Genomic DNA, 21,547 nt, shown 5'->3' with positions numbered 1-21,547 from the left:
CTTGCGTGCTGAGTTCAAGTGTCTTCAAAGCCCATGACACCTTTGGCAAAGGCTGTTCTCCAACTGGAGCGCTCGCAGGCCAGTGTTTCCCAGTTGTTAGTGTTTATACTACATTCTTTTGAGAGAGTCTTTAAACCTCTTTTGTTGACCACCAGCATTACGCTTTCCATTTTTAAGTTCAGAATAAAGTAGTTGCTTTGGAAGACGATCATCAGGCATCCGCACAACATGACCAGTCCAACGAAGTTGATGTTGTTAATGCACGATGCCTATGTACCAATCTGATCCATGCATTAAAGGTTTTGGACAAATTGGATTTAGCTGTAAAAGATTCACCCTCAGGAATTATAATAAGCATTTGCAAATTTCCAGCTAAGAAAAGGCAAAGAAAATACCTTCCCCCCCCTCCCGCCGCCCGCTGCATGTTAAATGCTGAGAGACATTTAGCGTCATGTCTAGTTTGGATCTGAGCTGCTATGCCACAAAAACCACGGTGCTCTACAAGACTTCTTCAAGATGAGACTTCCCCATCTAGAAAAATGTGTTCTCAGGGGGGTGGGGAGCTTAGTCATATCAATAAAAATAGCAGTTCCATCCCACACTTGGAGTGAACCTGTTGTTTAAAGTAGCAGCACTTACTTTTGGAACTCCCAGCCCACTGATGTTAGAAAGATGCCTTTACTGCATTTCTTTCAGCACCTGCAAAAAAATGTTTGTTTCGGCAACCTTTCCAGGGCATATAATTTTAGCCTGAGAGCGGGTGTTGTGTAACACTAAACCAAGGTTTGGAGTTACATCTGAACCACTGCTGTATCAGTAGCTTTCCTACTGAAATATACTCGGATTCCTGTAGTGATTTCATGCTCTTTATTGCAGCTTGTAAAACAGTGATTGAATTGCCCCCCCAAACCTCAGGCTTTTTATATACAGTGGTACCTCGGGTTAAGTACTTAATTTGTTCCGGAGGTCCATTCTTAACCTGAAACTGTTCTTAACCTGAAGCACCACTTTAGCTAATGGGGCCCCCTGCTGCCGCTGTGCCGCCGGAGCACAATTTCTGTTCTCATCCTGAAGCAAAGTTCTTAAGCTGAAGCACTATTTCTGCGTTAGCGGAGTCTGTAACCTGAAGCGCCTGTAACCTGAAGTGTATGTAACCCGAGGTACCACTGTACATTATATACACAATGAGTCCCGTCTGATTGGCTGATTCTCCTTCCCTCCTGGAACCTGATTGCAACAACTGATTGGCCGGCAGGAAAAGACCATTCTAGGATCCTACTTGCCTATTGTTCTAGAATCCAAGCTTAATACATAACACCTGCCCAACTTGCGGCTTCTTTCTCCTTCCTAGAATAAGGTGGAAGGGATCTCCAAAGGCCATTTAGTCCAACCCCTGCTGCCAGGCTAGGGCTACCCATCACCCTCTGTTAAAAACCCACGGACGTCTGAGACAGCCCGTTCCATTGCTGTATCATCAGAATGTACTTCCTAATGTTTAAACAAATTCCCACCTGCTGTCATTTCAAGCCGCCAGTCACTCATGGTCTTTCTCTCAGCTCCAGATCTTCTGAAGAGCTTTAACATTGATACCAGCTGGAGGTGGGTCTCACCACAAGTCTCCCCTTCCTTTGGGCACCAGGTTTTCCAACACTCAGATGGGCGACGGAACTGGTAAGGGGAAACGTCTTGAGGCTGCTTGAGGGGGAAAGGAAACTGCCCCACTTCCTGCAAGTGGAAGAATTTTCCAGAGAAAGGTGCAAAATTGCATCCATGTGTGTGCCAAATCGCCATGTAAATCACTGCACAGCCCTGACTCAGAGGCTTGGACTGAGACAAAGGATTGTTTTCATTACATTAAACACGTAAATTGGGTAACCAATGGCAGAAGGTCAGTCTCGTTTGAAAACAACTGTGTGATTGGCTACTGTGAAGGACAGATGGGGGAGAAATGTGATTTTGTTTGCATTTGAATAAGAAATTACCGAATTCCCATTGCTCGGACCAATCCACGAACATGGAAGCCTTCCAAATTCACGCTTCTCCCAATTTTACGATGCGGTTCTCCAACAAACACTGTGCACAAAAATGCACATATATGGGGAAAGAGTACCTAAAAATGGATATATTAGCAAAAATAAAGATGCAATTACCCTGTGGGGAAATTGATTGCAAAAATGTACATACTGTATGGCATATAAAAATATGGAAATTAGGAAATATGTGCACTAGACTAGAGTATTGATGAATTGTCATGAGGACTTCTTGTACAAAAATAACTTGCAAAGTGGTGCAGAAATGTGGGGAACGGAATTTAAGGTGGGGTTATTATTATTGTTTAAGTGAGGCACCGAAATTGACAGATGTGTCCATCCTTCGAGGTAGATTTGGCTGACAGACAATGGCTGATCCAAGGTCAGCGCTTCAAATAGCTTCATAGCAGAGTGGAGATTCGAACCCTGGACTCCCAGGCCCTAATCCTGTGCTCTAACCATTACTCTCTGCTTTCTCTCCCTGACTTCGCTGAGCTGGGCCTGATGGGGTTGGAGTCTGGCAACATCTGGCCATTTCTGCCCAAGAGCATCTCTGCACTACATACTCAAAGGAGTCCTCCCAAAAACCCTGGACTAGCAGCTTTGATTTGAACGTACGCTGAGCCAGCTCTTCGGTCCCTCTACCCTAGTGCTGTCTGCTCTGACCGGCAGCAACTTTCCAAGGTCTCGGGCAGACAAGGCTCTTTTCTCATCACCTGCTCCCTGATGCATTTTTAACTGGAGATTCCGGGGATCAAATCTGGGTCCTTCTTGTTTGCAAGAAAAAGTGTGTTTTCTCTTCTCTTCCATTGTAGCTCCTTGTTGAATTAAGATAATTATGAGTGAATGGGGGTGTCTCTCAGATTCATGAACAGAATCTTAAAAGCTGCACAGAGGCTTGCTCTGGCCCAAAGTGAGCAATATAGATTAGTGGTTTCCTCTAGCATATCCTGCCAGAGAACTGCGCTGAGAAATAGATTTTGGTTTATATTATAAAATATGCTTTTTCATACTAGGCAGACAAGGGGAAGAATGATGACGATCATTCAATGGAGCTTCTGCATTCAGGAGTACTCTACCCCCTGTGTAACCAAAAGCTCCAGCCCTGGCTGTAGGGCGGTTGCATGTCCAAATTTGCAGGGAGACATCTTAGGTCTGCTCCAGGGCTGGAGAGCATTTGGCCCTCCAAATGTTGTTGGATGCCCAGCTTTCAGCAGCCAGCATGGCCAATGGTCAGGGGTGCCAGTTCCTGGGGGCCGAGCCCTTTGGGGGGCTATATATATATGGGACATGGGTGGCGCTGTGGGTTAAACCACAGAGCCTAGGACTTGCCGATCAGAAGGTCGGCGGTTCGAATCCCCACGCCGGGGTGAGCTCCCGTTGCTCGGTCCCTGCTCCTGCCAACCTAGCAGTTCAAAAGCATGTCAAAGTGCAAGTAGATAAATAGGTACCGCTCCGGCGGGAAGGTAAATGGCATTTCCGTGTGCTGCTCTAGTTAGCCAGAAGCTGCTGGCCACATGACCCGGAAGCTGTACACCGGCTCCCTCTGCCAATAAAGCGAGATGAACGCCACAACCCCAGAGTCGGCCACGACTGGACCTAATTGTCAGGGGTCCCATTAACTTTACCTTTACCCATCCATATATGAACTAGCATGTGTACTCTTTAAATCTAAATTTCCTGAGCATTTCGTGCAAATTTTCTCTTTCTGTTGGGGTCAGCTAATCGGGTCCAAGCTGCCTTAGTCACCCAAAAGCCAAGAAATGCCATACAGACAGAGGAGATTCCCATAATCAGTTTATTCAGCTGAGTAAAACGGAGCGGGCAAGCCACACTCACCAGTGTGATGGTGAAGCCACGCCAAATAGCCTTTGTTCATACTTTTTATAGGAATTTCCCCCTTTTGAGGTTCCTTGTGCTGATAGAAACAGGACCCCTGCCTGGAGACCTTGAAGGGGAGAGCTGCCTGGCAGAGGGAGGTTTTCCTGAAAATCGCCTAGCAACGTTATCTGGTCTTCACATATTTGTGGCTCACCCTCCTAAATTCTAAAGCAGACAGTTTTTTACCAAAGCAAAATGGCATCAGTTAGGCTAACCAAAAAATTGGATAAAATCAGGCCTCTCTTGCATTTCCTGAGACCCCACACTTTCGTTTATTTTGGAGATTTTGAAAAACAAACATAAAAAAAGCTCAGCAAATTTGGCCACCTCCCTGCCAAAAACAAGCTCAAAAACTTTTGTGTCTGGAACGTCACTCTCCAAATCTCTGATTTCACAAAGCTTCACACAAAATGGCAGGCTAGGTGAATTCGCCATGTGTTTGGATCTGATCATTCTTATCCCCACTGTTCTTCTTCTGTTCTCTGTTTGCTAAGAGACCGGATTTGATTTTCCCTCTCTCTCTTTCTCTCTCTCCCCCCCAAAAGGATTATAGCTTCCTCCTTGGGGCCTGGCGACTTGGGCAAGCTGTATAAATGCAACCCGCAGGATGACCATTGCGAAGCAGTAAGCTTAGGCGGTACGTACTCGTCTTAATTTTTCATATTCGCGAATCCATACCTGGTCTTCTTCAAAAGTATGCAAGGCAAGGCAGCTCTTGCAAAACGAAGCCACCCAATTTGTTGGGTGGCTTCCAAAAAATTAAAACACAACATGACATCAGACATTAAAAAATTTCCCAAACAGTGGGGAGGTGAAAATAAAGTGTGTGTGTGTGTGTGTGTGTGTACTCATATCTATATTCTCAATTTCTTTCTTCTTCCTCTCAAGAAAACATTCGGAAACTGAAAAAGCTCCGGTCTGGTATTGCTGTAGCCCAAAGCCCAGAAAATATCCTGGTAAGTCGCAGAGAGATTTTGCAGAGTTGAGTTATGCTCTGCTTTTGTAAAGAAAGTTGCCTTAAGCCAGGGATACAATTAAGATTGTGGCAACAAAGTCTAGTCATGGAACTAGCCATCAAGGGTTAGGTGGGCCAAGAAGGCGCACCTGGTGTTTTCTCACCCCACAGCTGCCCCCACACCATGCTATGTATAAATCTTAACTTCAACATACCCACTTAATTCATCCTTTTTTTAGTTCCAAGGCCACCATTTATTTCCATGCATTTATTCAACTTTGAACATTTTACACATATGGTACATGACAGAGTTGGGGAACCTGTGGTCTGGCAAAGGTGAGGAAACAGAGAGTTCCAGACCAGAGAAGCCTTCTGGTAAAGACGTCAGAATATATGAAAAGTATCTGAAACTGGGAAGTGAACCCTGACCAGAGGGAAGACCGCATATGTAAATCCTGGGAACAAGCCTGAGAGTTAATTGGGGCAGAGTTAGGAAGGGTAATTGGCTAATATTATTGTGACCTTAAACATCAGGAACTTTCTGACAACAACAACAACAACAACAACAATATATTTATACCCTGCCCATCTAGCTGGGTTTCCCCAGCCACTCTGGGCAACTTCCAACAAAATATTAAAAATACATTAAGACATCAGTCATTACAAACTTCCATAAACAGGGCTGCCTTCAGATGTCTTCTAAATGTCATATAGTTGTTTATTTCCTTTGACATCTGCTGGAAGGGCGTTCCACAGGGCGGGCACCACTACTGAGAAAGCCCTCTGCCTGGTTCCCTGTAACCTCACTTCCCGCCAGAAGCCCCTCAGTGCTGGACCTCAGTGTCTGGGCTGAATGATGGGGCTGGAGATGCTCCTTCAGGAATACTGGGCCGAGGCCGTTTAGGGCTTTCAGGGTCAGCACCAACACTTTGAATTGTGCCTGGAAACATACTGGGAGCCAATGTAGGTCTTTCAATACCAGTGTTACATGGCCTTGGCAGCCACTCCCAGTCACCAGTCTAGCTGCCACATTCTGGATTAGTTGTAGGTTCCAGGTCACCTTCAAAGGTAGCCCCACGTAGAGCGCATTGCAGTAGTCCAAGCGGGAGATAACTAGAGCATGCACCACTCTGGCGAGACAGTCTGCGGGCAGGGAGGGTCTCAGCCTACGTACCAGATGGAGCTGGGAGACAGCTGCCCTGGATACAGATTTGACCTGCGCCTCCATGGACAGCTGTTAGTCCAGAATGACTCCCAGGCTGCGCACCTGGTCCTTCAGGGGCACAGTTACTCCATTCAGGACCAGGGGCTCCTCCACATCCACCCGCCTCCTGTCCCCCCCAAAACAGTACTTCTGTCTTGTCAGGATTCAACCTCAATCTGTTAGCCGCCATCCATCCTCCAACAGGAAGAGCTGCTGGACAGTGGTCTCCCTCAGGAGGTTGTAGACTCTCCATCCTTGGAGGTTTTAAAGCAGAGATCCTGGATGCTTTTAGTTGAGATTCCTGCATTGCAGGGGGTTGGACTAGATGACCCTCGGGTCCCTTCCAGCTCTGCAATTCCATGATTCTATCTGTGCAGTGAAAGGGGCTCCACCCCTTTGCCATCTCTCACAGAGTTCTCTTTGATGCTTTGCGTTCTTCTTTATGGCCCATCCCCAAGCTAGCACCTCACCCAGGAGGCCACCCTGGCTTACTTAGCCCTTAACACATGCTGATTCCAGAAGATTAGCATTGTCTAGCACACAGCCCAATGCAAACAGGCCAAATGTCTGTCTGATACACTGTTTCCCAGTTTTAACACCGCCAAAGATTTATTAAATTCCGACACTTGCTCAGTCCGGAGATCACAGTCGCCTTGCGCCCTCAAACTCATAACAATATAAAGTCTCTGCTTCTCGGTTTCTTTGTCTCTCTCCCTTGACAGGCTTGTCTCCAGCACAGAAGGCGTCAGCGGCGTCGAGTCACAGAGGAGCTGAACGGGCTTTGTGTGCTGCTTGCAGCTGACTATCAGGAGAAGGCTTTTATCAACCTCACAGACATCAGTACGAGATGTAGATGTGTATTTAGATATTATTGGTCACAGCCGTGTTCGGTTCATCGGGTGCAGGAGGAAACTGGCCCCGTGTCCTGAGCTGCCATTTGTGTCTGACATTTCCTCTAGCATATTTCCCCCTGAGCTGTGGCTTTGTGTCTGATTCTAACCCCAAAGCCACCATCTCCCCTGACGTGGCCAAGTTGCACCTAGCCCAGTCCCTTGAGCCGCCATTTTGAATCTGATTCTGCCCCTGGCGGTTTCCCAGTTTGCATATCGTTTTCAGAAGCCTAAATGAACTGCGAAACTGGCCTGAATTTCTCCCCTCATCCCTGCTCTACGCAGGTACAATGGAAAGAATGTCTCTAGCTGATTTGCTTTGACTGTCAGATGTAAGCATCCCTTTGACTTTGTCCAGCCTTTCTCCTGCTGCCTTTGACTGGTTCTTACCAGGTGGTCCTCCTGTTCCTTCAGATGCCTTACTGTCGATCTTGTTTTTATCGGTTTCTGCACCTCCTATAGTTGAAACCAAGTTATTAAGCCAGAGGAGCGAAGAGCGGGGGAAAAGGGACATCCACAGTCACGAAATCGGCGGCGTCAACACCAGCAAGTTTGGTTTGGCTGCTAGTACTGTATGCAAAGGTGAGATTGAAAGATGGAACTTTTGTTTTGTTTAATTGATTACATTATTATTATTGTTGTTGTTGTTGTTGTTGTTGTTGTTATTATTATTATCACTACTGTATAACATTTACATTTGATTTGGGGTTTGTTGGAGGCATATGGCTGGATGTTGTGAGATTCTGACTGCATTCAGATCACACAATTAATGCACTATGATACCACTTTAAACATTCATAAAAAGGTAAAGGGACCTCTGACCGTTAGGTCCAGTTGTGACTGACTCTGGGGTTGCGGCACTCATCTCACTTTATTGGCCGAGGGAACCGGCGTACAGCTTCCGGGTCATGTGGCCACCATGACTAAGCCGCTTCTGACGAACCAGAGCAGCGCACGGAAACGCCGTTTACCTTCCCGCCGGAGTGGTACCTGTTTATCTACTTGCATTTGATGTGCTTTCAGACTGCTAGGTTGGCAGGAGCAGGGACTGAACAACGGGAGCTCACCCCATCACGGGGATTCGAACCGCCAAACTTCTGATCGGCAGGTCCTAGGCTCTGTGGTTTAACCCACAGTGCCACCCGCATCCCTTTAAACATTCATAGCTCCCCACACATAATTCTGGGGGCTGTATTTTGTGAAGGGAACTCTGTTGCAGCAGAAAAATAAAGATCTGCCTTGCTTTCACTGCATCCTGCCTCTGTCCATTCATCTCTGACCGATCATGGACTTAGGGGGCTCAGTTCCTTGGGGAGTTGGGCAGCAAAAGCCAACCACCCTTATTTATCTATATCTTGAAGGGTGCTTGGTGTTGGTAGGAGAAGACTCCCTTTCCATTCCCCTCCCAGAGCTACAGTTCCAAGAGTGTTTTAACACTCAGTCCCTCTTCAGAACTGTAGCTCTGGAAGGAGAATGGAGGGTCCCCTAGCAAATCTCATCTCCCAGAATTCTTTGGGGGGTGTGATAGGAATTCAGGGGAAGACATGACTGTTTAAAGCGGTATTATACTAATTTAAATACGTAGTGTGAATGCGGCTTCTGGGTTTGGTTCTTTTGTTTGTGTGTCTCTTTCTTCATAAAACCACTACCTCAGTGTCTGGTGCTTTCAAAGAGGGCAGGTCCCTGCCCCAAGGCGATTGCCATTTGATGCAGGAAGGCAATTTCCTAAACTTACGGGTTGAACTCCAGATTGCTAGCATTTTCCAGGAGAAACTATTAATATTAGTAGTAGTAGTAGTCAGTGCTTTTTTCTGAAAAATTGTTTAGGGGGTACTCTCATTTTGACTCAAGAAAATCACCATTTTATAGTTCGAATCGGGGAAAATAAATACAGTAAATGGACAAAAGTACAAAGATTCACAAAATTGTTTAGGGGTATGCGTACCCTTGTTTACCCCCAGAAAAAAGCGCTGGTAATAGATATATAGTCCTCCTTTTCTCCAAGGATCAAAAGGCGGTGTACATGCTTCCCTCCTTCTCCAATTTTATCTCCCCAGTGACCCTGTGAGGTGGGCAGTGGCCAGGCTGAAAGATGGCAACTGGCTCAAGGTCACCCACCCAGTGATTACTCCCCCCTCTTCAAAATCCTTAATCCCTTCACATTTATTTTTTTTAAATACAGTTTTGTCCCACTGTTCCTCCAAGGAATTCTAGTAGAAATAGTCCCTCCCCCTGTCGTTTCATCCTCACAAAAACCCTGCAAGCCAAGTCAGTCTGCAAGATGGGTGGCTGGCCCAAGGTTATCCAATGAGTTTCGTGGCTGAGTTGAAATATGAATTCTGTATGCCAATACAGTGGTACCTCGGGTTAAGTACTTAATTCGTTCCGGAGGTCCATATTTAACCTGAAACTCTTCTTAACCTGAAGCACCACTTTGGCTAATGGGGCCTCCTGCTACTGCTGCGCCGCTGGAGCACAATTTCTGTTCTCATCCTGAAGCAAAGTTTTTAACCTGAAGCACTATTTCTGGGTTAGCAGAGTCTGTAACCTGAAGCGTATGTAACCCGAGGAACCACTGTAAAGGATGGTTGATTGACTGATTGATATGGATCCTGATTTGCTGATTTACTATTCTGACATTCTTTATACTTAATTTCCCCCTTTTTAAAGAAAAATATTCTACAAATGGGAGCTCTGAGTTTGGCTGCAAAATTCTTGAATCTAACAACAACAACAACAACAACAACAACAACAACAACAACAACAACAACAACAACAACAACAACAGAAACAACTACTACCTGGAGGATGAGGAGGAGGATGAATCCTGTAAGTTAGGGATGGGTAGAAGGAAGAGGAGGTACATCTATATATAGAGCATTTTCAGGACTCAAGCTCCCTTCATTCCCAAACTGTTGGTTCCTGGGGCTGATCTGGACACAACACCCAGAGAATTACAGGATCCCCACCTCTGCAGTATAAATCTAAATCTAAGCAAGTAATAAATCCAGGATCAGGAAGAAATCAGATGTTTGTTTCCTCCTGTTTACCCTGCCTCCTCCTGACGGCTGCAGTCTTGGCCCAGGGCTCAGCAGCACAGAACAGGTCTCAAATACCAAAGGTCCTTATTATAGCTGAGAGGGTTTCTGAACATTCAAGGGTTCAAGTCCCAGCATGGGCGAAGCCAAGGAAGGTAGCACACAGCTTCCTATAATCCTCAAAAAGTATTGAAAAGCATTAAAAATACTTAATTAACTGAGGTTCTGCCCCCAAACAAAAGCTTGCCCCTCCCTGTAATGCCTTTGGGAGGGATTTTTACCCATGATTTTGAAAAAAAGCTCAACAAGTTTGGGGGCAATCTACCAAATAAACCTCAACAAGTTTTGGGGGACCCCGCCTAAGAAAAACCGTGGCCTTGCCACCCATTTCACTAGTGAACAAGAACACGGGTGGCACTGTGGGTTAAACCACAGAGCCTAGGACTTGCTGATCAGAAGGTTGGCGGTTCAAATCCCCGCAATGGGGTGAGCTCCTGTTGCTCGGTCCCTGCTCCTGCCAACCTAGCAGTTCGAAAGCACATCAAAGTGCAAGTAGATAAATATATACCGCTCCAGCGGGAAGGTAAACGGCGTTTCCGTGTGCTGCTCTGGTTCGCCAGAAGCGACTTTGTCATGCTGGCTACATGATCCGGAAACTGTATGCCGGCTCCCTTGGCCTAGAGAGCGAGATGAGCGCCGCAACCCCAGAGTCGGCCACGACTGGACCTAATGGTCATGGGTCCCTTTACCTTTACCTCACTACAGAGCAACCACAGCGGTCCACAGTCATTTGTGCTTAGAGAGCAGGGTGCCTTGGTCCAAGGGTATAGAATGGCCCCCAAACCTCTCACTTTTAGAAATCATGTATTAAAATTAGTCCAGTCAGGGCTCTGGATTAAACCTCTTTCCACGGTCCATCTCATGATCTATTCCGTGGCAGACCTGCGGACTGAAATTGCCTTGGTCCTGGATGGCTCTGGGAGCATCGACCCGCCGGACTTCGAGCGAGCCAGGAATTTCACCTACAGCTTGGTGAAGACGTCCTACGAGAAGTGTTTGGAGGTGATTGCCTCTGCCTTTTGGGTTCATGATGGTGTTGTAACAAAACCTGCCCCTTTTTCCCTTACAGGGTATCCAAGAGCCCATACAGAGTCCTTAAGTGGGTTCCCTATCAGTAGGAGAAAATAACAGAGGCCAACCAGAGAATATTGAGAAGCAAAGCAGCTAGTAAGCCTGATATTTATTAAAACTGTTGCAACAGGGTCCTCACTACATGCAGGAGAGAGGAGAACCCAGAATAAAAGGTTTGCCTGCCCTTATGTAGACTTATGTAGACAAAATCTTGTCATGAGAGGAGAAGACTCCCTGGAAAATACCCTGATGTTGGGAAATATTGAGGGCACAAGAAGAAGGGGATGACAGAGGACGAGATGGCGGGACAGTGTTCTCAAAGCTACAAATATGAGTCTGACCAAACTGCGGGAGGCAGTGGAAGACAGGAGTGCCTGGCGTGCTCTGGTCCAGGGGGTCACGAAGAGTCGGACACGACTAAACGACTAAACAACAAAATGTAGACTTTTGAAATTGCCCACCCTCAAACTCCAGACCACCCCCAGAAACATCATACATCCATCACAGAAAGAGGTGGTTTCCAGAAAAATCCTGTCTGGCAGAAAACCTGTCAATGGTCACTGATTGGATCACCCGGCTAGGCTGGCCTTTCTTTTGTAATGATAAACACTTAATTCCTGAGCCAGGTCACAGGCTCACCCTATTCATACCTTAAATGTGCCCTTAAGGCAGGATTTGTGAGCGCAAGAGACAATGGGGAGGTTCTTTCATTTCCTCCCTCCTTGCAGAGAAACATTTGGTCAGTTTGGGAGAGTCAAAACGGTTTCAGGACTTCTTCCTGTACTGTTTCAGACATGTAGTTTATGTATTTATGTACATGTTTGCCTTGTACATTTAATTTACATATTTGAGACCTTAAATTCTTATGTGCCAAGGTTCTGTCAGGGACCAGGGTGGGTGTGCCATCTCCTGAACGCAATCTCCACCTGCTCACACAGTATTCTTCTTTATTCCAGTGCGTCTTCGCCTTGGTTCAGTATGGAGACATCATCCAGACAGAATTCGACCTGCAAGAGGAGAGGGGCAGCTCCGCCCTGGAAAAAATTAAGGCCATGACTCAAGTGCGCAACACGACCTGGACTGCATCTGCCATCCAGCATGTCCTGTGAGTTAATGGGAACCCTGAGAAAGAACTCTGTGTGACCCAGAGGTCTGCTTCTGGGATATTCTGCCCCAAAGCTTCCAAACCAAACAGTCATTTTTTTCCTTTTCTGTTTTCAACAGAGATTCCATCTTCAACCCAAATTATGGGTCGCAGCTGAATGCCATGAAGATCATAGTTGTGTTGACAGATGGGGAGATTTTTTTGGACCCCTTGGACATAGAAATGGTGATCAGTTCGACCAGGGAGGCAGGCATCACACGTTACGCCATTGGGGTGAGTTTTGCGTTCAGCAAGGATCTTACAGGCATTTTTCCAGTGGGTTTTGGTCATCTGAAGGGAAATAATAATAATAAGCGCTCAACCTGAAGCACATTCAACCCGAGGTATGACTGTATTGTAAGTGAGCTGGAACTGGTCTGTGACTGTAATAATAAAATTCAAATCCAGTATTGCCTGGGTTGGGGTGTCCTCTGCAGGTCGGGGAGGCCTTTGAGAAGCCGAAAGCACTGCAGGAGCTGCAGCTGATCGCCTCCGACCCGGATGAAAGTCACCTCTTCCGCGTGACAAATTATTCTGCCCTAGCTGTCCTCCTGTCTATGCTGCAGGAGAAGATCATTGGCATTGAAGGTGAGGCACTGGGGTATTTGGTCTTAGGCAAAGCTGCCTTAAACCCAGTGGCATAGCGTGGGGGGTGCAGGGGGGCCGGCTGCACCGGGCGCAACATCCGGGGGGGCGCGTGGTCGCGCTCGCAGGTCTCTGCCCCTACCTGCCCCTACCTGGGTTACGGGGAGCAAATTACTTGCCTTGCCCCGGGTGCTGACAACCCACGCTACGCCACTGCTTAAACCAAAGCTGAAGGGGAAGGGGAACAAACCCAAAGGACAGCAAAGGAAACTAAAAGTCTGTACGTTCCCTTTTTCAATGTATGGTTAAGAGAGTAAGCTATGAGCCAGAATGTCCTCCTGAGCAGAACATCAGAAGTTGCCTCACACGAGATCGGATCGTTGGTTCATCTAGTCCAGTTTGCCTGCTCTGGCTGGCAGCAGCTCTCCAGAACATTCCTAACCATACCTGGAGGTGCTGGGGGTTTAAACCTGGCATGCAAAACAGGTGCTCTGACAGAGGGCTTTAAAAATAAAGTAAGGTGCTAGTCCTCATGAATAAAGGGTTGATATAGGAATATAGGAAGCTGTCTTATAGCAACTTAAGACCATTGGTCCATTGTGGCTGGGGGGGGGCTTGTTATGGGGGTTTTTTTGCATCTTTGTTTTAGATCTTGTTGTAATTTATGTGGAAATTGTTCCATTTGGTTGTGAATTTTTTTAATGTCTTATTTATTTTTCTTTCTTTTAAAATCATTTTTATTGATTTTCCAATGAAAACAGCCAATCAACATATCCACATCATAATCCAATTAAAAACAAGAAACTAAAATTTTTAAAAAGACCAAATTGTATTCCAAATTGTAATTATTAATTTTTCCGGTCTCCCCATAGTCTGGACCTCTGAAGCATATCTCCAAATCTTCAGTCCTGCCTCTTCTCGTTGTTTTCATATTTTCCACCTTCTGGCCTTATCACTTTAAAGTTCTCTAATGTCTTATTTAATTCTCATGACTACTTTTGTTATGTTGTAGTTATCTAATTCCCGCCCTTGGTTGCAAGCCGCCTTGAGCATGGTTTGAACTGTGTGAGAAGGCAGCATACAAAATAAAATTGTCTACCCTGACTGGCAGGGACTCGCCAGGGTTTTAGGCAAGGAATATTTCTCAGCCCTAACTGGAGACGCCAAAGATTTAACCTGGGACCTTCTGCATGCAAAGCAGGTGTTCTGCTACTGAGCTTTGGCCCTCTCAGAAATACCTCACTGACTTTCCTTCTCAGGAACTGAAGGTGCCATCTTGGAATTCGACCTGGCCCAAAGTGGCTTCAGCGTTCACCTCCTGCATGAGGTAAAAATGTAGTGTTGGGTTTTTTGGGGGAGGTGGGCAATAGAAACAAAGAATTGCAGAGTTGAAAGGGACCCAAGGGTCATCTAGTCCAACCCGCTGCAACGCAGGAATTATGAACTTACTGGGCAGCCAGTGCTATCTGAGTTTCTTTGCTTTTTTAAAGACCTATTTAACTTCAGGTTTGGGCATAGGCCTTCTTAAACCAAGGATGAGTCTGTCGTTCTCTAGTTGTCGTGGGACTACAGCTACCAAGAATGACAGAAGAAAGGACTTCTTCACACGGCACATAGTTAGACCATGAAACTCACTCCCTGCAAGAAACAAAGATGGCCTCTAACTTGGAGGGCTTTAAAAAAGAGGGTTACCTAAATTAATGAAGGAAAAGGCTTACAAATTAATGAAGAGGATTACCTAAATTAATGAAGGAAAAGGCTACTGAAAATATTATGGCGCCCCCATATGTAATTCAAAACAAAAACAATATTTAAGACTAAAATAACATTTTAAAACAAAACAAAGCATTGATTTATTGCAACACATGGCAGGATCTGATTTCCTCCTATTCCTTCGATCTATATTAGGGCTACTGTAGCACCCTGCTTGTGGTTAACGCTTAGCTGGAATGAAATATTCAACGCAGCAACAGAGAAATTAAAATAATAATTTATTTGTCAGACAAATAAATGAGAGGCTCAGTGGTATATGGTTACCAAGCTCTGGCCTGCCTCCTGCCATTATGGCCAGCACTTATATTCCCTTAATCCAGCCCCCTTTGCTCCTCCTTGGGCTGCCTCTGTTCAATCAGCCTGGTTGGATTTCCTATTGGCTGATTGCTATAACTAATCACAAAAAGATACACCCATTTCCTTCTATCCTTATAAGGGAGACAAAGAGCTATATATTTGACATATAAGTAATAATATATCTTACATGGAATCTTAATTACCAGCTCACCTCTTGCCCTATTGCCTTCTAAAACAAATGTTTAATCTTACATTTTTATGTTCAACAGATGTCAAGGATCTTGAGTTAATCATCATTGAAAGATCTCCTTCATTTGAGGGTCTTTTAAACAAATGCCTGACAACTATATATCAGAAGTGTTCGATGGCGTCTCCTGTCTGGCAAGGGGGGGCTAGGCTCATTTGCCCCTCTGGTCTCCTATTGCAATATGACTCTATGAATCTAGCATTTCTTAAATCCTTTGCATAATTACATTTAAGCCAATATATTTAAGCTATTATATTTCATACATTATCATAGGTAGCCTTTTAAAAGAATAAAGCTTCTCAAAGTAAAAAGGAAGGAACTCAGTAAAAAACAGCTTTTAAAAAGAAACCTCTTCTGTGTACACCCCTCCTTTCACCCCCCTTTCCAGCCTAAAAATAAAGTAAAAAGAAGCTTCTTCTCCAGCCAAGTCAGTTGTCTTTTTCACTGCTCTTGGCCTTTCAACCTTAGGAAGAAGATATGGCTCATTTTACTGGGAGGCACATTGGTATTATTTTACTATTTACCCATTCTTAATAGTGTTTTTTCAGCCTTGGGGCAGCATATGTAATTTCCCCTTTTTTTTATAACTTTGAGAATTGTTTTTCTACTATAAATCAATGGGGCCCTCTTGTCTTAGGAGAAAACCTCTTGCCAAGGTTTTTTTCTGCCTGGCATGAAACCTTTGAAAATCTAAGCCCATTTAATTTAGGAACCTGATCAAGATATAAGCCAATATAAGTCTTGATTAAAAATGCAGTCTATATTCAGATGCCACATTCCCCCCTTTCAAGCTCAAGGACCTTGCTTACCAAGCGTCCTTGATAGCTTGATCTTCATCATATTCCTGAGGTAAAGCTCTGTATAGGGCCATGATATGAGGTAGAGTTTCATTCGAAATCATCTTGCTAATTGTACTTCTAAAACATGAGATGATACATGGCACCATACATAAAACCATTATTACTACCGTCAAGAAAAACAAGCAAGACAATAATATCCCTTTGAGTCCCGCAACATTAGGTAACCAATTGGTGAGCCATCCCATATCCCATCCTTCCCATGTTTATACTTGGACATGTGCTATATTCTCCATCTTTGTAGCCAACACACGGATTGCCTCACCATTATCAGAAATGTTAAAGCAACAGGCATTCCCTGTCAAGTTCAAGACTCCACATAGGCCTCCCTGCCTGGCAAGTACATAATCCATTCCCATTTTCAGCTGCATAATGGCGGCTCTACTTTCATCCAACTGTTGTGCAATAAGTCTCAAACTCTGGGCCGTTGCATTGGTTACAAGTTCCACTACTGCTTGCAATCGAATTATTCTGTTTAGATTATAAATAGGATCCCGTGCCCCTTGTATGAGCTCACCAGGATTCCAGGAGGCAGGATCATAATAGGCTATAATGCGCTCTGGTGGCCAATCATCAGTACCGCTCCAACTTTGGGTACTTCCTCCTGCTATACGAGAAATATCAGCATTCCTTCGTGTTCGCTTAGCTGAACTAGTGGGCATAATCCACATTGGTGGTAATACCCATCCCAGGAAACAAGTCCCACTCCATTTGGAAGGGAGTTTCTTGTATGCCCATTCTCCACATATCCACCACAACCATCGGGTCTGAGGTTTTTGGTACGTGGAGTACAGAAGGCGAAAATATCAAAAGAGGTAGAGAGTTCACAGTGCAGTATGTTAGATTGCCTTTTTCTGTCACAGTTATGTTCCACACCACTTTCCATGCATAAATAAAAGGAGGTGCACAGGGCAAGGTATTCCGAGTTCGATACGTAGTACCGTTTGCCCAGGTTTGACTATTCTTAATATAATCCCAAGTATAGTGGCAATGAGAAGAGCCTATCATGGTAGGGTCAGCTGCATCTGATGATTTATGCACACAGATTTCCCCTTGCACAGGTATAACTCGTATTGGTTTAGTTGAGTTCCAACCGGGGAAATTCTGTACTTCTGTTTGGTGTGGCATTTCGCTTACCATACCAATGGCACTTAATGGTATTGGTAATAAGGGCATACCTCCCTCTGAATCATCTGGCCCAAGAGAGCAAACAAGGCAATTAGTCCTATTTGCAACATTAGCTATCATCTCAGCTAAGCCTACCCACATATTGTGGTCATGGCGGAATCCATATTTAGCAAATTTGGTCAGATTCATGGACCCTTCCCCTTCCCAAGGGATCAGGATTAATAATAAAATCATGTTGATGTCTAGCATATGCATTCCTTCCACAAAAGATTACCTTATTGTGATAGCAAATAATTATTAGTCCCAATATAATTCCCCCAGTGACAGAAATGGGGAACCACCAAGACCAAAACATATATCCCAAGGATCCCCAATGTGTAATATCACTTATAATTGTTCCACAAGGGGGCAGTCAATCAATTGTATAAGAGAATCTTCCCGTTCACAATTGCTGGTTTAGACGCTCCTCAAGCTTCAGGCGTGCGCAGGTCAGCCAGCTTCCAGGTTGTGGCTGCAGCAGGCCGGTCGTCAAATGTTGCCCGTGACCTAACCCGCTCCCGGTAGGGCTAGATACAGGGGTTTTTGGAGAGAGTCAGTTTTAAAGGATTAGAGGGGTCACCTTTGCATGTCCAACTGCCTTCAGACTTCTTTAAACGAGAGTGATGAATCCAGGGGGTCACCTCAGCTACCTTCACCGCTGTTAGAATAGAGAGCAGGACGGTGTAAGGTCCACGCCACTTAGGTGCAAGTGGATCACGTTTCCACTCTTTCACCCATATGCTATGCCAGCCTGGAGCTGATGAATCGGCTTGGCAATGCTGCACGGCGTGTGCTTGAGGGCCCACCTGTTAAGATAAAAAAACAAACAAACACGGGAGAGAGACAAAAACACGGGAGAGATTGCACTTGTCCCTGTGTCACATGGTCTCCTATTTGTTTGAGGTCAGTTGGAATATCCTGAACAAAGGAGGGCGGCCTCCCATACAGGAGCTCAAAAGGTGACAACTTAAGTCTTTTTGTGGGTGCGCACCGAACACGAAACAGTGTTATGGGTCAGCAAGCACATGGGGATATTAAAGCAGCCTGTGCTTTTCCTTTGCAGGCTTGGCACAGCCCGGCCTGGTCCCTGGGGTGCAGGGCCGTAAGAGATGGAGGCAGGCTGGGCCCTCTCCCTCCTGGGTGAAGCACCTGCCGGAAGCCTCGTGGCAATCATCCCCCCCCCCGGGGGCACACGCAACAGACACTGGGGCCAACGGAGCGTGGTGGGTTAGGGTGGCAAATGCCTCTCTGAGCTCCGCAGAAAAGCTGAACTTGCACCAGAGCCGCCTCTGACCCACATAATGGGCTATTGCCAGCTTGTATTTTAGGGAGCTGGTTTCTTGTTTTCAGCCTTGCAGCAGCAGTACCCGACTGCACACACTTAATGTGATCTCACAACAATCCTAGGAGGTAGGCCATGGTTATTCCCATTGTAGAAGAGAGGAGAAACGGAGTGATATAATGCCAGCAGTAGTATAAATATGTCCCCATACATGCACCATACAAATAAAGAGTGGACACATAGTCCTACAGATACAACCGACCCTTTGAGGGTGACCAAACTGTTGATGCGGCCCCCCGATGAATTTGAGTTTGACACCCCTGCTTTAGACATATTAGTGGGCTTCTGGCATGCCCTGCAGATGCCTTGCACAAGTGTCTGGCGGTAGGTAGTAAGCCTGGCCAGGTGAATTGCATTGTTTGGATCCCAATTAGGATCTTCCAAGGGAAAGTTGTCCTGGAGATGATGGTCAATATTATAAATATTTCCCACTCTGGCCTGCTCACGCAAATATATCTGTGCCTTTTCAATTATGTCTCTCCTTTCCTCAGTGGTGAAAAGAGTATTCAGGAGCTGGCGACAATCTGTCCAAATAGGACTATTACTATTGAGGTCACCAAGTCCATCATAGCCTGAGGTTTTTCTGCGAAAGATGGGGTGTTTTCCAATTCATCAGATCTGTAGTTGTGAATGGAATACATTGCAGGGTCGAAGTTCGAGGTGGCCGTGGTCCAGGTTGCCCATTAACCAGCACAGGCTCCTCAAGTGCATCAAATACTCTTCTAAGAGGGGCTACTACGTGACCTTTTTCTTCACTTTGCTCTAGGGGCCTCAAATCATAGGGGATGGTATTTGTCCCAAGGCGTTCTTTTAGCAGCTTTATACGCCTGGCTGTATTGCTTGCTGACCGATTAAGGTCTCCCTGTAACTTCTGTAATAATTCTCTAGGACTTGGATGTACAGGGGTTTGGGGTAGGCAATCAGTTGTTCCACTAAAAGAGACTGTAGATGGAGTTCTACTGGGACTCACAGGTGGAATAACCACTTCTGCTTGGGCTTCATTATAGGACTCCAATGCCTCCTGAAGATATTTATCATAATCTATCAAGGAATCAAGCTCTGTGACTCCACCCCCATTATTCGTTCCAGTTTCTTGCCTTGGGGTTACAACTGGTGGAGGGTTTGAATTAGGCTCCCTTCGATGTGGAGCATAGGGGGGAGGTGGAAGCACCTCTTCCTCTGGTCCCTCAAAAATGGGTTTAAGTTTATTTGGCAAGATTCCTTTCCTAGCTTCGGCTTTTACAGCCAATAATTTGCATCGTTGGACTTTGCATTCCCTTATCCATGGAGGATTTTTTTTTTTTATTTAATGTGCTCAGCCAGGAATCTATATATGAAAATTGTTCTGGGCACCCTCCAGTTTCTTTGGTGATGTTAGACCAAAGTTTGCTTACTAAATTTATATCAAAGGTTCCCTGGGATGGCCATCCAGTACTTTGTTTTGGCTACCCTAATTCACATAACGTTCTCAAGCGCTCTGGCGTCATTTTGACTCCATATGCCCCTGAGAAGGCTTTCTTAAAATTATTTAACATACATTCAAGAGGTGTATTTCCCCCTTTGAACCCCCAACTCCCATTGTATGGCCCTGTGAAGTATCCACTCAGTCACTCACACACACGCCTTACTGGGAAACGAAGTAGTACTCACTCCACACTTAGGTCAGCTACACATTGTACTTTCTCACACATGCAATGCACTAGATACTTCAACCACACTCTACCTCCCAATCTTCCCTTTTCCCTACACCAGATCACCATCTGATGTACCCAGCCACCTAGCGTACTCAGTTCCCCTTTACTGAGACGCAGAAGTTTGATCAGGACTTCTCTTCCTCCCAATTAATTGGAGGGCCAAAACCCCTTAGTGCACTTACCCTTAGCTGGTTGCCTGTTTATTTCTCTGGTCCCCCCGGTCCGTCGCCGTCAGTGGGCAGGGTATCAGACAGACGAGACTTCTGCGTTCCCCCTGGAAAAATTTACCAGTGCGCGCTGGGAAGCAGTTTAGAGATCCTCTCTCTTGTACCCTGTCCAATAGGGCGAAGGGGCTGCGTTCCAGCAGACCACTTATCCGAGTCACGGCACCATAAAATGTAGCACCCTGCTTGTGGTTAACGCTTAGCTGGAATGAAATATTCAACGCAGCAACAGAGAAATTAAAATAATAATTTATTTGTCAGACAAATAAATGAGAGGCTCAGTGGTATATGGTTACCAAGCTCTGGCCTGCCTCCTGCCATTATGGCCAGCACTTATATTCCCTTAATCCAGCCCCCTTTGCTCCTCCTTGGGCTGCCTCTGTTCAATCAGCCTGGTTGGATTTCCTATTGGCTGATTGCTATAACTAATCACAAAAAGATACACCCATTTCCTTCTATCCTTATAAGGGAGACAAAGAGCTATATATTTGACATATAAGTAATAATATATCTTACATGGAATCTTAATTACCAGCTCACCTCTTGCCCTATTGCCTTCTAAAACAAATGTTTAATCTTACATTTTTATGTTCAACAGATGTCAAGGATCTTGAGTTAATCATCATTGAAAGATCTCCTTCATTTGAGGGTCTTTTAAACAAATGCCTGACAACTATATATCAGAAGTGTTCGATGGCGTCTCCTGTCTGGCAAGGGGGGGCTAGGCTCATTTGCCCCTCTGGTCTCCTATTGCAATATGACTCTATGAATCTAGCATTTCTTAAATCCTTTGCATAATTACATTTAAGCCAATATATTTAAGCTATTATATTTCATACATTATCATAGGTAGCCTTTTAAAAGAATAAAGCTTCTCAAAGTAAAAAGGAAGGAACTCAGTAAAAAACAGCTTTTAAAAAGAAACCTCTTCTGTGTACACCCCTCCTTTCACCCCCCTTTCCAGCCTAAAAATAAAGTAAAAAGAAGCTTCTTCTCCAGCCAAGTCAGTTGTCTTTTTCACTGCTCTTGGCCTTTCAACCTTAGGAAGAAGATATGGCTCATTTTACTGGGAGGCACATTGGTATTAT

General features: G+C 45.3%; 1 protein-coding gene across 3 annotated transcripts in view; it reads left to right on the top strand.

Annotated features, from left to right (window-relative positions):
- ITGAE (integrin subunit alpha E) overlaps positions 1-21,547 on the top strand; it is a gene marked incomplete at its 5' end in the record, with an annotated part of 62,662 nt that overhangs the window by 3,805 nt on the left and 37,310 nt on the right. For 2 of the 3 annotated variants that reach the window (XM_081890203.1, XM_081890205.1), the window contains 11 exons: positions 1,557-1,671; positions 4,457-4,548; positions 4,800-4,867; positions 6,793-6,910; positions 7,423-7,542; positions 9,631-9,789; positions 10,939-11,060; positions 12,086-12,234; positions 12,354-12,507; positions 12,711-12,861; positions 14,118-14,185. In XM_081890203.1, coding sequence (XP_081746329.1) covers positions 1,557-1,671; positions 4,457-4,548; positions 4,800-4,867; positions 6,793-6,910; positions 7,423-7,542; positions 9,631-9,789; positions 10,939-11,060; positions 12,086-12,234; positions 12,354-12,507; positions 12,711-12,861; positions 14,118-14,185 — 1,316 coding nt within the window. Of the gene's footprint in view, positions 1-1,540; positions 1,672-4,456; positions 4,549-4,799; positions 4,868-6,792; positions 6,911-7,422; positions 7,543-9,630; positions 9,790-10,938; positions 11,061-12,085; positions 12,235-12,353; positions 12,508-12,710; positions 12,862-14,117; positions 14,186-21,547 lie in introns of those variants that run through there. The other variant, XM_081890204.1, reaches the window with a different exon arrangement.

The sequence above is a fragment of the Podarcis melisellensis genome, assembly GCF_964234715.1.
Source record: "Podarcis melisellensis genome assembly, chromosome: 15".
Classification (NCBI taxonomy): Eukaryota; Metazoa; Chordata; class Lepidosauria; order Squamata; family Lacertidae; genus Podarcis; species Podarcis melisellensis.
The sequence above is the reverse complement of the archived record's forward strand: the minus strand, read 5'-3'. Positions and strand labels throughout refer to the sequence as shown.